The sequence below is a fragment of the Cryptomeria japonica genome, chromosome 10, assembly GCF_030272615.1.
Source record: "Cryptomeria japonica chromosome 10, Sugi_1.0, whole genome shotgun sequence".
NCBI lineage: Eukaryota > Viridiplantae > Streptophyta > Pinopsida > Cupressales > Cupressaceae > Cryptomeria > Cryptomeria japonica.
This window is the reverse complement of record NC_081414.1, coordinates 403941565-403960192: the sequence shown is the minus strand read 5'-3', so window position 1 is coordinate 403960192 and position 18628 is coordinate 403941565. Positions and strand designations below refer to the sequence as shown.

Here is an 18628-nt window from a genome sequence, read left to right as displayed (position 1 = left end):
ATGAGTTAAAAATTTATCAACTTTGATAAAAAAGAGTTACCTAAGAACACCCTGATTGAAATAAATCCAAAAAAACATCCTTAAATTTCCTATTTATCTCTCTTCAAATCTATAAACATCAATTCCAAAAAAATTACTAGTGTGGTCAACACTTCTTAATGCGGAGTGAATGATGCTCAAGCCCTTCACTAAATACAAGGGCGTTGGCATTAGAGAAATATTTTAACTACTCACGTTTCACTAAATACATTAAGAAAATCTCATACTGGTAGGACCACCTTAAAAATTAATTATTACAATTACAAAACCCTAAAAACTGCTACCCTATATTAGGCCCCCCACCAAAGAAAGACCTACACATTTCGCTTTCCCATATTAATTGGGGAAGGGAAGTTTTTGAATTTTCGAGGGAGGAGTATTGGAGCACCGAAAGTTAAGAGGTCTGGTTATGGTTAGGCATAGTTTTTGTGTTTGTGGGTGTCACAAATCGAGGAGAGATTCGCAGTTGAATTGCAAATGGAAATGGCAAGGTGTGGTCATGGAGGTTTTGTGCTCTGATCTTTGATCAGAGACATTTATTATGTTTTCAGAAAATCTGAAGAGGGCGCTTTCACAGACATCTTTCGGCGGGTGGCGGGAGCATTGCGCTGAGTTAGTTTTGCCTGTGGGAGGCGCAGAGGAGACGGAGATTCATCCGCCTAGGGTTTTTAATTTCGCTTCTTTTTTTTTCCGACCACTTTAGCGCAGAGTTCATGCAGATCAGCTTTCAATTTTGGGGCGTGGATTGAATGTCAAGGATTTTTTGGTCAGGGTTTGGCTCATATCTGGTGCATGCGGATTTCCACGTTTTTCTTTGGTGAGATTTTCAGTTCGAATCGTTCTTTCAATTATTTAGGTATTCTTATGCTTCGTTCCTGTCAATTGTGAATTTTTTGTTGAAAACCTAAATTTTAGTTGCGGACGAGGGCATGTTGTGAAATACTGCGTGGGGATGGTTAGGTGGTGTGATGAGAGTCTGTGAGAGACAGTAAAGGTTAGAGAGTAAACATTAGACAGTAGGCTGGTTAAGCGAATTGGGTCGTCATAAGTAGGAAGATATTAATTGGCAATGGAATGTAATAAGGATGAGGCGGAAAGGGCTAAAGAGATTGCAGAGAAGAAGTTTGGAGAAAAAGACCTTATGGGTGCTCAAAATTTTGCTCTCAAGGCACACCTTTTGTACCCCGAGTTGGATGGGCTAGCCCAGACGATGGCTGCTTTGGAGGTCCACATTGCTGCGGAGAATACAGTCAATGGGGACATGGATTGGTATGGGATACTTGATGTTAATCAATTTGATGATGCAGCCTCTCTGAGAAAGCAGTACAGAAGATTGGCTTTGCTCCTTCATCCGGATAAGAATAAGTCTGTTGGGGCAGATGGTGCTTTCAGGCTTTTGCATGAGGCGTGGAGCGTACTCTCAGACAGAGTGAAGAGACTTTCCTATGATGAGAAAAGAAAAAGGTTTCAGCAGAGGTTTTGGCAACCACAGAAACCAGCGTCTGATGGTAATGCTTGGAGCTTTAACAATGGGTTCTACAATTTTAATGGTTTCACTCGTTGCACTACACAAACGACTGCTTCCACACATTTTCCTGTTTCTCCTATGCCTTGGTCAACTCCACCTGCCACATTTTGGACTGCCTGTCATTCTTGCAAGATGCAATTTGAGTATCAACGAATGTATGAAAACAAGAATCTGTGGTGCCCAAATTGCAGGAAGACTTTTTGTTCAGCCACATTTAGGACTGCCTGTACTTTTTGCAAGAAGCACTATGAGTATCACCGAGTGCATGAAAATAAGAATCTGTGGTGCCCAAATTGCATGAAGGTTTTTTGTTCAGCCACATTTTGGACTGCTTGTCCTTGTTGCAAGATGCAACATGAGAATCACCGAGTGTATGAGAATCAGAATCTGGTGTGCTCAAATTGCAACAAGACTTTTTGTGCTGTAGAGACAACAGTAAACAACACGAGGGAATCCACTTCTTCTGGCTTCCAGTGGTCTTCTAGCCAAGAGCAGCAAGATTATACAAACCACTCTGCTTATAATATATGGGGTTGTTAATGCTAAAACGCATGTCACTGTATAATTTAACCCATCGAAGCATCGCTTCTCTTTTCTAAAATTGATCTTTGGCAACTCGCTAAGTGGGTAACGTTGACAACAAAATTCGATCTTATGTTTGTCTCCTAAAAGACAATTAACGCTCAAGCAGTGAACTTATCACTTAGCCAAATGCTCTTCTAAATAAATACTCATTCCCCAATGACCATGTCCTTCCCTTGGACCTTGATCAGAAGTGGGATTTGTTCTTTCATGATTCCAGATGTCAAATTGGTAGTTCTATATTGGAAATTATAATCTTATGTTTTATTATTTCTATTTTTCACACATTACTATTGGAAGTGTTAAAAACCCATATCGACCCCCTAGTTACATTCTAAACTTTGCAAAATAACTTACTCAAAATGGAAATATTAATCAAAATGTGTGGTGACAGTCCCATTACCATGCAATTGCCCACACATATTGTTGGTTCCCAAATCAACAATTCAACAAACCCTAAAGATTATGTTGGTTTCTTATATTCAGGCTTGGTGTTGGATTTGGTCAACTATCAGGATTAACCAAATTTACCATCATTTAATTATCTTTCATCAACAAACAATGATGTTATTGCAGATGAACTCCATGCATATTCTAAAAAGGTTTATTATATTGAACTATCTTATTCAATTATCCTTTTATTTATATTCATCACTAGCACGAAAAAATAACAGAAAAATTAAAAACCAAAACTAACTTCTACAACTGTAATAAAATATACACTAATTTAATTTGTTCTAGAACATAATTTTGATCAATGCCTTATCTAGGATAACAAAGATAAATTCCACAATGAATCTTTGCTCATCCAATAGCTTAAAACTCAAACTGTAAAACACTATTACTGGTTTCATAGAGCCCTACTTTTTAATCCAAACTTATTCCTCCAAACCACAACAATTTGCTCAACAAAATTTAACTTGTATTTGAGAAGACCCATTAAACAAACTACACAAAAGCATTAAAGTGCAATGAAAATTCAAATGTATCTTTGATACATTGATTCGAATGATTAGGAAAAATCCAGCCAAAAAAAAACGGCTTAGACCAAAAAGATTGCAACACATTCTCATTTGAATTCTCAAAAGTACACAACATTCTGCTCCAAAATATTCTTCCTCTCTATACAGTCTTGATTTCCCTTTCCCTTTTATAAAACAAGGTAGCGTTTCAGACCATTCACATTCTGTTAAAAACAAAAACTATCTAACCATCCATCCCAAAATACCAAAAGACAAAAATAACTAATCATTTTATTATTGATTAGCATTTATCAATGGTTACTAATCATTACAAGAACATTATGCTGTTGCAACAACCTTCCCATGCTATCAAATATCTTACGTGCCTTTACTTGTTTGCCAATTCACCCAATTACCATACTGCGTAATATATTTTTACGTCTGAGGTAAAAGATTTATTCTGCCATTTAAAATTTTAACCCTACTGGTTAAAATAATTCCCCCTCATCCATGGAATTCCACATGTGCATGCAATTGCAGATTTACCCAATTGTCATTTTTGTGAAACATTTTCACTCTGGTGAAAAGATTTATTTCGTAGACCTTTGTGCATCTTTGACAGAAATAATTCCCCATTTCAAAATAAATCTTCCATGTGCCTCGTTGATGAATCCACATTCTGTATACATATCTATAACAGAATTCCAACTTCAATATCTCACAAAAATCTCAGGGAGATGTTGCCGTTGGTTGCACTTGATTGAAAGCTTTTGAATTATTTTCACCAAATACATTTTCTACAAAGCTTAGAATCATTACATTCTGTGCATTGACATTTGGTTGAGGCATTCTATCAAACAGTTTGCGAGCATCCATAATAATTGTTTGTGCTTCATATTCAATAAGTTTATCTGTGATACCTCATACCAGTGGGCACCTACTATTATTTCCTCTGCTCTTGCCTGGGAATGCAGCTACCGCTCATCTGTAACAAACTCAAAATATATTTACCAATCGCATTTATTTGAGAGCTTCTAAGATCGCGAAACAAATTCTTTGTACGCAAATCATTGCATTCTACGAGTTATGGAAAATAGTTATGGCAGGCAAAGAACTCATTATATTCTCTGATCGAGGCAACGATAGCAAAAATCTTTGGCCACTTAAAATATGAAGGGGACTCGCCACCTTGTAAATTCTAATAATCAAAGTTGCTTACTCAAGCAATTTCAGCCAAGAGTACATATCAAAGTCATGTGAACCATGTCAATCGAGTGCCCGGGAAAAATAACAAACCTTACATAGAGAAGATGCCACTGGGGAAATTAGTTAATTCAGGTATAATGAGAATGTGTCCAATGCAAAATTTCTTAAGTACTCCATTTCCTCTGTGAGATATTAAAGTTCAAAATTAACCTTTTTGAAACTTTCTTGAATTGGCATACAACACACCTTTATAAATTCCATTTGGTTTTGACTTTCGAAATATACTGAATTGAATTCTTGAGGTTCTACGACTAAGCAAGGAAGTACACAATTATGATGAAAATACACAAGAACCACCCTTTTTAGCATGAAAGTCAACTGGGTTTGAAATATTGATTTTCAAAAGTAATCCCTTTGACAAACTTAACATTATGTAAAAAACAAATTTCAATAAACTACATTTGTTTTGGGCGTGAGATTAATATCAAAGAAAGTGCCAAGGCTTTGAAAATAGACATAGGGGTATATTAATATAAAGAAAATTGAGAGCACCAATCAATTCGACATGACAATCATCCATATCAAAGTATTAGTCTCCAAAGTTGGCCACTCAAGCATATACATCAAAGATTAGAAAACAATTTTTTTTTTGAACTCTTCAACTTGATACTTGGAGGACACCTCAAATATGATTCGGGGAGGCTACAAATGGTCATGCATATTTACACATGGCATATGGGAATGATCCCAAAGTGGTTTCTCATGAAAGGCAATAGGCTTCAACTTATAGCTCTCCAAAGTAGGCTACTTGAGAAGAAATTGAAGGGAGTGTCACAATTGAATTTCTCATCATAGGCACTTTGAATTTTGCCAAAATTGGAAGGTGCTAACACCAATAACACTAAATAAAAATCAACCTAAAAAACACCATTTATTCCACCCTCTCAACCCATGTTTCCTCTAGCACTACATCTTTTTCAACATGTGGGTAAATAGTATGACCTTGTTGAGAAAATTCTTGCTACTCCGGCCAAGATTTTGATCTGAGGCTTGATATAAGCTTCACCTACATACCACAAAATGCTCTAGGAAGCCTTACAGAAGATAGTCGTCCCAACTTCTATTAGACCAAATGATGTGGCACCTCTATTAGATTATATGCATATGGCAAATTTCGACATTGTCTTCTCAAAATGTGTGTTACCTATTCTGGAAGTCCAACAACAATATGTGTAAGGACTAGTCACCATGATTTTAAATTTTCATAATTCACAAAATACACATAATCAAGTATAAACAATTGCCATGAGTTCAAATATACAAGGTTAGAGATGTGAAATCACATTTTGACTTAAAGTTATATTACACAAGCCAACAACAAGGCTAAACATAAGGAAAACATATTCCTTTACAATTGACCACATGGTCAAATATAATGAATACATAAGGAAAAAAGATCATTTATACTATCATGAAGGAACTCCCGACATTTGTCTCCCTTGAGCACACCATGTGTGAGAAGATTGTCGAAGCATGTATCGACCCTACCATGAAGTAGTTACACTTCCCTAGAATCTTTCATGAAATGAAAGATACTTAGCCTAGCACAAGGAAGATTAGCAATGCAAATCTGACAGAGTAATGGAATTTGTGCAACATAATATATCCACATTCTAACACTAATGTAACGATATCATGGGCACACAATATGCATATAACATAAATATGAAGACAAAAACAATAATCCTTGCTTAACTATCTGAAATCATTTTGAGATCTCAGCTCCATCCCAGTCACATTTACTCCAAAAGGTGAGCATAACATAGAATTATCTCAAACATGGAGAAAAAACAAGAACATGCATACATAAGCATACATAAGCTACACAAGTATTAAGAGCAGATATGAGCATACCATTACATATAAGAGCATACTTAAGTAGAAAAATATATATATTTTTTTCTCCAATATTATTAGGTTGAAATAGTTTTTTATAAACAAGTAAATGCGCAGTTCTTGCATATCGTTATATTAATATGCACAAATATGTTAAGTATTGCAATCACAAATTTGATAATAGCTCTTTCAATCATAGAATGAGATATCACCATCAACATCCTATTCACAATTAATCCATATTGTTTATATCTTTGACTTAGAGATTTTAACATGGCACTTATCCCATATCCACACCATTATGATATCAATAAGATTATATTAACTATTTGTAGCCCCAATGATAAATAATAGTCTAATAAATAATTTAAGTAAACTCTAAGATTGGTAGATCTAATTATTATCCATGGTGAATAATATTAGAAACAATTGAACTATAAATGATCTTTATCAATTATTATTATTTCAACAATAATAGCTAGAGTTCATACACACTCACACATACATATTTGAATTTTGTATATATTAAAATGATTAAAAATTTATGATTTTCAAAAAGTTAAAAATAGAATGATTTTAAAAAAATATATAAAATACAATTATAAATAATACATATAATAATTAAGTTTTTTTAAATAGAAACAATTGTATTTAATTTATCACTATAATTGATTTTATTATCTATATTTTGAAATAAATTTTTAAAAAAATTTATATATCTATTTAGAATTTATATGTTGATCGCATAACATATCAGATCAAAACAACCAATCCAAGAGAAAAAGACGCAAAATTACATACAGTAGCTCTTGAGTATGATATCATAAACCATAGATAGTTTAAAATTTACAACTATATAACTAACAAGTATTAAAGCATGTATCTGTGAGTATCATCAATACAATGTGCTACCATCCTTATCATCTAACCAAACTATCCAACCATACTGCCCTTCCATCCAAATCTATTTCTTTCTAGCATAACTTGTGAGGGGGATTGCTTCTGGTATAGCCGCTGGAGCAACTGCTAACAGAATCACTGTAAAGGGTCTAGCCTACGTCTTCCTCTCCTTCTCCAATTCAGCCATGAAATTGGATACACCAATTTCAAATGGGGATCTTTCCTATGTGGTTCTTTTCCATTATAGCCATGAGAGATCTCGCAGGAAAACATATAGCTTTGACACCCTCATTAACCACGACGACTTGCCAGGAAACATTAAAAGTTATGAGTCACTCAGTAAGTAACCTTTCAATGCCATTAGAAACATCGTTATTTCTAAATTTCCAAATTAATGACAAAATTTCTGAAGAGTGTAGACCAAAAGAAATTAACAATTTTTGGAAGGACAATTTTTTTTTTTTTTTTTTTTTTTCACAACATTATAAATAATAAAAAATGAAAAAAACTAATTTAAAATAGACATTTCTTTTTTTAAAATACAAAAGAAATTCAAAAATAACCTAAAAAATCTATCATTCTTAAAAATTTGTTCCTATAACACTAAATTTTTTAAACCAATGTAGATAAATAATTTTTACAATATCTTCAATTTAAAAATATAAATTTCAACTTTACAAAAACCAAATTTATTTTGAAAGCAAAAAATATACACTATTAATAAAAAAACGTAAAAGCATTGTGCTACATTATAGTTATAATTTAATTGTCCATTATTTTACTCAAACAATATAATATCATTATTTATAATATTAATATATATCATTTTATAATATTATTACAAAAAGTTATTAATTTAATTTTTTTTAAATATTTTTTTTTAATTAGGACGAAAGGGTATTTATACTCACATAATGGATTAAAATGCATGAAAAAGCAATTTTTTTTTTTAATTTATTTTCTCCTCTCAACTAACTTTGAGTTTAATAATTAGTCTTACAATATCATAATATAATAATATAATAATAATTAGTTTTTACATGAGAATTTTTTTTTTCATTTTTTAAAATATTGAAAAAAAATTATCTTAAATAATTTTTAAATATGAATATACAAACTTTACTTTAATTAAGTCGATTTTTAAAAAAACAATGCATTTTTTTAAAGGATATATTAAATATATATATATATATATATATAGACATTTAAAACTTATTAAATTTGATAATAGTAAAGAATTTTTTTTTTGCTTTTGATATAATAAAGAAATTGCTTTTTTGCTTTGATTTTTACAGCGGAATGCATGTCAATATCGACATAATTAAATATGCATACTTACCTTTATAATGTTTTATCTTAATATATAATCCTATTCATATCTCATAAAAAAAAATAATACATAAAATAAAGATCAAAGATGCATGCATGCCTTCGTAATATTTTATCTTAATATGTAATCCTAGTATTTGATAAAAAAAATACTTTTACATTTATGATTACAAAGACATTACCTATTTCTTTTCATGCTATGTGAAATCATGCAACAAGAAGGATAAAAGCGTTCTTCAAGAAATACCTACAATTTTTTTTATAATATACAGATAATCAACTTAAGAACATTTGATTTCCTTGTTGCATGCACGCTTTGTAGTTTGGCGTGATTTCACACTCTATCTTGAATGCATGCGGGTCATTATGCATGCGTTTAAGTTTAATTGGTCCTAATTAGTGGGAAGGAACATGTTTAACTTAGGGGGATTTTATTTTTTTTATTCATTCATATCTGATGCATGAATGTACATAAATAAAATAAAGCTATAATTATATTATTAATTGTGATAATATAATTATAGTTATAATTATTAATAATATATTAGTATTCTATATTAATAATATAACTATAAATATATTAATATTCTTTAATATTGTAATAAAGTATGGTGTCTCTCTTTTATATATATATCATGTGTGATCTCAACACTATTCCTGTCAATTGTGAATTTTTTTTTGGTTGAAAACCTAAATTTGAGTTGCGGACAAGGACATCTTGTGAAATAGTGCGTGGGGATGGTTAGGTGGTGTGATGAGAGACTGTGAGAGACAGTAAAGGTTAGAGAGTAAACATTAGACAGTAGGGTGGTTAAGCGAATTGGGTTGTCATAAGTAGGAAGATATTAATTGGCAATGGAATGTAATAAGGGTGAGGCGGAAAGGGCTAAAGAGATTGCAGAGAAGAAGTTTGGCGAAAAAGAGCTTATGGGTGCTCAAAAGTTTGCTCTCAAGGCACACCACATGTACCCCGAGTTGGATGGGCTGGCCCAGATGATGGCTGCTTTGGAGGTCCACATTGCTGCGGAGAATACAGTCAATGGGGACATGGATTGGTATGGGATACTTGATGTTAATCAATTTGATGATGAAGCCACTCTGAGAAAGCAGTACAGAAGATTGGCTTTGCTCCTCCATCCGGATAAGAATAAATCTGTTGGGGCAGATGGTGCTTTCAAGCTTTTGCATGAGGCGTGGAGCGTACTCTCAGACAGAGTGAAGAGACTTTCCTATGATAAGAAAAGAAAAGGGTTTCAGCAGAGGTTTTGGCAACCACAGAAAGCAGCGTCTGATGGTAATGCTTCGAGCTTTAACAACAATGGGTTTTACAATTTCAATGCTTTCACTCGTTGCCCTACACAAACGACTGCTTCCACACACTTTCCTCCTTCTCCTATGCCTTGGTCAACTCCACCTGCCACATTTAGGACTGCCTGTCCTTCTTGCAAGATGCAATTTGAGTATAAACGAATGTATGAAAACAAGAATCTGTGGTGCCCAAATTGCATGAAGGTTTTTTGTTCGGCCACATTTTGGACTGCCTGTCCTTGTTGCAAGATGCAACATGAGAATCACCGAGTGTATGAGAATCAGAATCTGGTGTGCTCAAATTGCAACAAGACTTTTTGTGCTGTAGAGACAACAGTAAACAACATGAGGGAATCCACTTCTTCTGGCTTCCAGTGGTCTTTTAGCCAAGAGCAGCAAGATTATCCAAACCACTCTGCTTATAATATATGGTGGGGTTGTTAATGCTAAAACGCATGTCACTGTATAATTTGACCCCCCATTGAAGCATCACTTCTCTTTTCTAAAATTGATCTTTCAAGGCAACTCGCTAAGTGGGTAACGTTGTTAACAAAATTTGATCTTATGTTTGTCTCCTAGAAGACAATTAACGCTCAAGCAGTGAACTTATCACTTAGCCAAATGCTCTTCCAAATAAATACTCATTCCCCGATGACCATGTCCTTCCCTTGGACCTTGATCAGAAGTGGGATTTGTTCTTTCATGATTCCAGATGTCAAATTGGTAGTGCTATATTGGAAATTATAATCTTATGTTTTATTATTTCTTTTTTTCACAGCAGCAAAAATCTTGGGAAAAAAATTGTCAAATGAAAAATATAAGATTTTTTAAGGGGAAAAAATCAGAAAAGATTGGATTTAAATTTTTTTTTTTTAAATATTGGAACAGAGACAAAAAAAAAAACTATATGTTTTCAAAATTTAATAGCATTTCCATAGCATAAATATATAGAGAGTAAATAAAATAAAAAGTTTAGTCCATGAATTATCTAAAATAGAGAGTTTAGTCTATGAATTGTCGAAATGAAAAGTTTGTCTAAAATAGTAGAATGCAATGTAGCATGTAAGCTTTGCTACTAAATGATTCATTTGTAAGTTTAGTATGAAATTGATAAAGATATTATTAGGTTATCAATAAAATAGTTGAATGATATGCAACTAGACCTCTAGTCTTGTTGTATATGTGAGTGGATGGTAAAATGTTATGAACAACATTGCATTCCATACTGTTATTAATATCAAAAGAGTGTTTAATCATAGAGACTACACTATCATGAAAACTTAGTAATATCTCAAAACAACTGCAATAAACATGTTTTCTTTCAAGTAGATTAAAAGAAAAAAACATTTATCATTGTGAAACTTTCAAGTAGGAAACTTCAAAGAATATATCATCCAAATAAAAATATAACCAATTGAGAAATCATTTATCATAACAAGTAGAGTCAAATGGGCATGAATTATGCATTTTAAAATATTCAAGGTACAAAACCAAGTCACATTCAAAAGCTTTGCTATTAAACCAAACCTTCAAATTAAGTAAATGTACTAGATCATATAAAGTACAAGTAGAAGATCAGGATAAAACACATTCTAGGATAGATATGCATAATATCAAAATAAGCATACAAAATCACAATGTGACCAAGATTTAGATGTGACAAAGATTGGACATCTTGGTGCAATACTTGGTTACATATAAACATTGGGCTGATGTTTTTATGCAACCAAGGGTTTTTGTACTACAACTTGAGAGAATGATAACATATTATGAAGACGAAAGACGTTCTACACATAATATTACCTCTTCATTTCTAGTAATAAAACTATGTAAAGAAGTGAAACTATAGCATTGTCATATTCATCAAACAAAACAGTGATATGATAAATATCCTAAATTAGTATTATATTCGAGACATTTAGCTAACAAGATGTATTATTTCTTTTGTGAGAACTAATTTACAAGGCTATCATTGTAAAAAAAGATCTAGGCCATAAATTGTTGTTTGGACCAAATAACCAACCAACATTCACAATAACAATTTAGCTATGCAGAAAATCAAGATAAGAAGTAGACAAAAAATTAACCATAATAAGTAGACAAAGTGAACTAAAATATAGCATCAGAATATAGACCATTCACCTGTCGTAACAGTAAAATACTCTCTTTGGATGGAAGCCTCACCAAAATAAAATAGATTTAACACTTTTTATATTATTATTTTAAATTGAAATATTTATGTTGTGCACATTAAAAAATTTATTTAACATTTGACGTAGATAAGAAGTACACACAAAATCAACCATGTGAGACAATGTATTGGTGATATTGGTCAATGACCATGTTGGATCGACATAGTGAGCTAAGGTGGATGTCGATAAAGGTGCCACATGGAGTCAAGGTAGCAGACATGCATGAAGTAGTAGATGGAGTGTGCACCGATGAGGTTGTTGCAAAGTTAGTTGACATTAAATGAAGACCCCACAAATCATATGATGTGTTGCAGACACGTGCGGCTCTAGGAAGGTCAAATAGAGGTGATCAAAGGGAGGCATCGATCGATGCATAATGTCCAGGTGCAGAATGAGGTTGGTGATGCAATATGTTGAACCATTTATGGTGTTTGACCTAGTGCCTTTCTGATAGACTGTCTATGTTTTCTAAACTTAGCAAACATGTACTAGAAGCCGCGAGATTGGCAGAGCTTTATTAATTTGTTACAGGTGGTCGATCTCTTGAAGGAGATCTGATTGGATTTGGTTTTCCTCGAGGTCAATGAAGAAACCCTAACCGTCTGAAGTTTGAATTGGTTTTTGGCAGGAAGACTTGCTTATAAATAAGGAAGTCAAAATAGATGAAAGGGAGAGGTTGGAGGATGCCTCCAGAAGGTGTGATGCCATTTGAAAGAAAAGAGTTGATCTAACTGTGAGAGTTAAGCAACTGAGCATTTGGAGGTGCAACTGGTAAGAAGGCTTAGCAGGGGATCAACCGATAAAGGTCTGAGATTCCGGTAAGCTGTAAGAAGTGCATCATTCAAGACAACCGGTAGTGTTTGAACCCACAGGAAATGAGTAGAAGCATGGAAGAAGCAACAATAGGCAAGGATTAAACAAGGTTTAACTGGTACTGTGGAAGCAACCAGTAACCAGGTGGAAACGTAGACAACCGACAAAGCTTGAACCGATAAGGGAGATACAATGAGCAAAGGTGAGCAAAGGAAGAGAGTGAGAGGAGAGAAGACAAGGCAGAAGCCAAGTAGAGGAAGAGTTAGGGAAAGTGAGAAGAGAACTGGTAGAGAGTAGAGCAGAGGTGGACCAATGCAGAAACATATTTGTGAGGTTATAAAACTCATTTGTAACCAGATTATAATTATGGTATTGAATTTATCTATTGTATATGACCGAGTTGGAGCTCGGTGCAGGGGTTGGTGCCCTAAACTTTGTAATCAGATTCTCATTGTGAGGCTAGATTGGAGCAGTAGTCTCCAACAACTTTTCTCATCGAGGTTTTTCCCATCTTGGGTTTTCCTCGTATATACGAGTGTCATGTGATGTGCCTTTGTTTGATTGCATTGTGATGTCTTGTTTTATCTCATCGGTACGTTTATTTAGTGTTTACATTACTAATCGGTACTCACTCTTAGTAGTAAATGGTTAAGAGTTTTTAGATACCACTGATTCACCCCCCTCTCAGTGGTACATTGTGTTCAACATATTATATACATTCTTAGTAATCTTCCAGTACTCTTCTCGAATTCATCTCAAATGACATTGCATTCAGCTTTTCCAAAGAGTGTAGTTTGTTCCATCAAATCTCAGACTATCCTTCTTGAAAGAAAAGGTTGTCATATCGGATCTCCTCAAGTGGTCAAGCTTCTTCTCGAGGATCTATCCCTGATACCAATTGTTGGAAACAATGTAGAAAATTGAGAGGGGGGTGAATCAATTTTCTCAAAAACTTACTGTGACTTAAACCACAAATAAGATCTAATAATTAATAGTTAAAGCATGAAACAACACCACATCAATAACACACATAACACTAAGATTTTTAACGTGGAAAACCCGGGTAGGGAAAAAACATGGTGGGAACATACCCACAATGAGATAATACCATGTTAGGAGTAAATGTAATATTAGAATGGGGAATGCACATGCATTCAGGCACACTGCCTAGAGCTCATTGCTCAAATAAGAAACCCAGAAAGGCTATAACCCTTAGGGAAGGATCACTGCCTTACAAGAAGTCTCACTGACTTACAAAAGCATTTAGACAACAATCCGGATTACATGAACTATGAAAATAACATCTCCATATGCCTTAGTACAGTTCTGGTTAAGCTTAGTGTTAAATCTTCTATGCAACACACTTCTTGACACACTTCACACAAATTCCCTTCTACTAAATGACTGATACAATATTCTTACATAGAATTATATCTCTCAATGATTATTACATTCATTTATACAAGTCATCAACCTATATTTCAAGGTTAGCTAAACCCTTAATACAAACTATAAACTAATAACCTCACATGCTACAACAATGCATGCAAACCAAAACAATGTCAGCTAAGACATAGTCTAGACCTAAAAAACTACTAAAAATACACAACAACTCCAACAATTATGCCTCGATCATCTGAAACACACTACAATCACTAAGAATATCGCATAACATGAAGATCATTACCGGACAAGGAAAATCTTTAATAATACGAAAAATAATTAATGCAGACCACCAATATGCATAGAAAATGATCTAGAAACATTCACAAGCAATGTGATTGCACCATAACAACCGCAACAACTCAGATCATCATCATCTCACTACCGAAGCTCAAGAACAATGTCATAACTAATTGTCAACTTGAAAAATTTGCTTGTGGATTTCCAAATCATGAACCACTTGAACTGAGGACACACATCGATGTCCAGAATACATCCCACACATCCGCAACTAAAGATATTACAATTCCAGAGCAATACGGAGCACAAACTAGGACACCAAATAACACAAACAATTGAAAAACATCCTTAATACCGGATCTCATAACTTGATCAAATCAACATGTGGACCTCTAAAACTTCTGTTGAATCAACTAGAGATAAGAATCTCAAAACCCATTAAACCACATCAACTCATCTACAACACACAGGATAAACTAACTCACCCAACCAGACTGCAACACTGGAATACATAGAAGAATATGTCGACATCAATGACAACACATCAACCAATCCCATTCTCTCTCTCTCTCTCTCTCTCTCTCCATCCCATTCTTCATCTCTACTTATCTCACTCTCACCCTTTCCCTCTCCAATTACCTCTGTATTCCATCTCCCTTCCTGCCTCTCTCCCTCCCTACCTCTGTTCATCTACACAAATATCTCTCTCTCTCTCTCTCTCTCTCTCTCTCTCTCTCTCTCTCTCTCTCTCATTACCTCTCTATTTTTATTTATCTCACTCTCTTTATCTCCCCTCTCCTCTCTACCTACCTCTCTTTTTTATCGCTCTCTACTTTTATCTCTCCAAACTCTCTACCATCTTCCCTCCATACTACTATGTATCTCATCTCTCTCTTTCTCTCTCCCCCTACATATCTATCCCTTTCTCTCCCTCCCTCCATCCTTGCCTCTTTGAACTCTCTCTTTATAACTATGTGTCTCTATCTACCCCCCTCTCTTTGAATACCTATCCTTCCCTAGCCTCTCTAAATATCCCCTCCACTTCTATCTATCTCACCTCTCTCTATCTCTCTCCTTCCCTCTCCACCTCTCACTCTCTCTATCTAGGTATTTATATAAATAGAGTATAAGGGGAGTGTAAGAGAGGTAGGTATAGAGAGGGCGAGGGGAGATAAAGAGAGTAGGAGAGAAGATAGATGGATAGAGAGAGAGGAGATAAATAGAGAAAAGGAGAGCGGAGATAGAGAGTACAGATACATGGATAAGTAGAGAGAGAGGGTGAGAGGGAGATTTATTCTGAGAAATAGAGGTAGATAAGGATGGAGGTAGAGGTATGTATAAAGAGAGGGAGAGAGGATATAGACATAATTAGACCTAGAAGTTGAGAGAGAGGAGTGAAGGAGACCTATATAGAAAAATAGAAGAAAGGAGTGAGAAGGAGGTATGTAGAGAGAGAGAGAGAGAGAGAGAGAGAGAGAGAGAGAGAGAGAGAGAGAGAGAGAGAGAGAGAGAGATCTTGGGATGGAGAGGAGAGTAAGATAGCAATAGGTAGAGAGGGGAGAGAGGGAGAGTGATAGGAAGGGGAGATAGAGATTATTATGCAAGGAAAGGTTAGAGTGAGATAAGTAGAGAGGGAGCATGGGAGGGGTAGGAGAGAGAGAGAGAGAGAGAGAGAGAGAGAGAGAGAGAGAGAGAGAGAGAGAGAGAGAGAGAGAGAGAGAGAGAGAGAGAGAGGAGGTATGTAGGGAGAGGGAGAGAAGAGATAAAGATAAGTAGAGAGAACGAAGGAGAGAGAGAGGTAGGGAGGGAGGGAGAGAGATAGGTGAGATAGAGAGGAGAATATGCATGTAAGGTAGGTAGAGAAGAGAGGGGAGATACAAAGTAGAAGGGTGAGAGAGATAGGTTTAGAGATTGGGGAGAGAGGAGAGATATAGAGAAATGGGGGAGAGAGGGAGAGAGAGAGAGAGTGATAAGAAGAGAGATAGGTCTAAAGATCAAGGGAGACACAAAGAGTGATATATATATAGGGAGAGAGAGAGAGAGAGAGAGAGAGAGAGAGAGAGAGAGAGAGAGAGAGAGAGAGAGAGAGAGATCTTAGTAATTACTTAAATTTGAATAAGTTTGAGAAATTATAAGATCTAGATCTTGGGGAGATAGAAGAGAGGTAGAGATGGAGAAACAGGAGAGAGATAGGGATATATAGGTCTAGATCTTGGGGAGAAAAAGAGAGTGAGATAGAGAGATATAAAGAGAATGTTGATAGGAGCCTACTAATTACTAAAATTTGACTAAGTCAAAAAAATTATAAGTCTCCTAAAATCTAGAATATGTATTATGACTCCTAGAGATCTGAAACCACTCTCAAACATCCCACCAATATAATTTACATAAAACATAACTTAAAGTATAAGAGATAAAAGACAAAGAGAAAATATAACTTATACTAATGAATTAGCATTTAAGGCCATCTTATTTTTCTAGCTTAATGTAAGCAAACTGTGTATGTGTTTTTCTTGCTAACCATAATATGTATGCGTTATAATATGTGTGTGATTTTTTCACATAAAAGCGTGTATGCTTTTTTTTTAAATAATGCATATGAGTTCTTACTTAAAATAACACGTATGTGTTTTTCCTTATACTTAGCCTTGGATGTCAAGCCTTAGCCTTGGGAGCTTCATTTCCCTTTTCTTCTTCCAATTTAGTTTCTCAACTTCATCGTCATCAGGTTTACATGGTATCAAGTGGGTGTTTGTAAAATTACTACCATAATTTCACCCATCTTATGAGATTTCTAACCATATAATGTTTTTAGATTTGAACAACATTAACATATTAATTCTTAATTTCTTTTACCAATGTCTCTAGAGATCTTAGATACATATGTGTACCATTTTTTTAATAACTTTTAAATTACTTGTTCAAATTTGAAACAAATTGTATAATATTATTCTACACTTCTTTACAATTTAAAAAAACAAAAATTTGGATAATTTTGGTGAAAGTTATGTGACATGCACGAATAAGTACCTAATTTTTCAGGATGCCTCCACTTTGAAATATCAAAAAAAAAAATACTCAAAAAAAAAAATACACAACTTCTAGTACTCACTCTTAACTATCTTTATACGAAAGGGTTTTTCAAAAGCTAAATGTAACTATAACTTTTTTGATGCAAACATGATACACTATATTCTATTTTTTTGGGAAAAAAACATGAACAATTTTGTGTGCAAGAAAGATTTGACCCCCTGAATCTTATCCATTTTTAAAAAGCTTTAGTAGTTTTGAAACTATATCTATAGTACTACAATTCTTGTTCTTTTGGTATCTTCAAATTTTGAGTGGATGAGTCTCAATTTGCTCCTCCAATTTCAAGTTTACTTGATTTAAAAACAAAGTGGTCACTTATACCCCCCTTTTTGTTTGCCATCTCGATGCACTTACCCACATCTCTGTCCCATATTTTATATCCTAGATGTTAGCCATAGGTTCCTTTCTTCTTCCCATTTCCATATCTATGCTTCATGTTTTCATATCTATTTTGAAACTGTTTGTGTATGTCAGTCATTATCAATTTTTACATCATTAATTCTAGTTCTTGCTTTCAATTCATATAATTTTAATAATCATTTTCAATTCAAACAAGAAGTACTGAATTCACCTTATACGCATCCCTTTCCTAATGAGTTTGAGGTTGAATCTATTAAGTTCATTCTCCTTCTAAATGTGATTATTGTGAAATACATTTAATTCCCAGTTTGCATGCATAAACTAGTGAACCTTATTTTCCAACATTAAATTTTTGGTGATACCCAACCTTCACATGTTTCAAGTCACACCAAGAGAAATCATAGTGCAAGAGATTACCTATGAATATTTTGTGCCAAGTCTTGTGAGGTTGCTTCCCAAATTTTTTCCTCTCATAAGCTTTCAAGGGTTGACTTGGTCCAAATTTCCCAACCTTTGCTTGACCCTAGGGAGGATCTTTATCTTAGTCAACCATGTCAAAAGTTAAAAGTGTCTATGCAAAATGATTTTTCTTCGTCATATCCTTTGTACATTAAATATCCTATTGTGATTAATTTGGATGATAATGTTTATGTTAATAATGTGGATACTAACAATTATGATGATATGTATGAGATTATTGAGATTAATCACAAGCTATCTTCAATATTTTCAAAAGC

The 18628-nt window shown here is 34.1% G+C and overlaps 2 protein-coding genes across 2 annotated transcripts; both read left to right on the top strand.

The window, feature by feature from the left end:
* Positions 1 to 379: 379 nt before the first annotated feature.
* On the top strand, positions 380 to 2389 carry LOC131038475 (uncharacterized). Its single transcript, XM_057970914.2, has one exon. It carries the CDS (start codon positions 1109 to 1111, stop codon positions 2105 to 2107), a length of 999 nt encoding a protein of 332 aa, XP_057826897.2. The 5' UTR covers positions 380 to 1108; the 3' UTR covers positions 2108 to 2389.
* A 6712-nt stretch (positions 2390 to 9101) lies between these two features.
* LOC131038556 (uncharacterized) lies at positions 9102 to 10537 on the top strand. Its single transcript, XM_057971032.2, has one exon. The coding sequence runs from the start codon at positions 9298 to 9300 to the stop codon at positions 10192 to 10194; it is 897 nt and encodes a 298-aa protein (XP_057827015.2). The 5' UTR covers positions 9102 to 9297; the 3' UTR covers positions 10195 to 10537.
* Positions 10538 to 18628: the final 8091 nt, after the last annotated feature.

Coding starts and splice junctions, on each gene's coding strand:
- LOC131038556 (XM_057971032.2), top strand. CDS start 9,298: ATGGAATGTAATAAGGGTGAGGCGGAAAGGGCTAAAGAGATTGCAGAG.
- LOC131038475 (XM_057970914.2), top strand. CDS start 1,109: ATGGAATGTAATAAGGATGAGGCGGAAAGGGCTAAAGAGATTGCAGAG.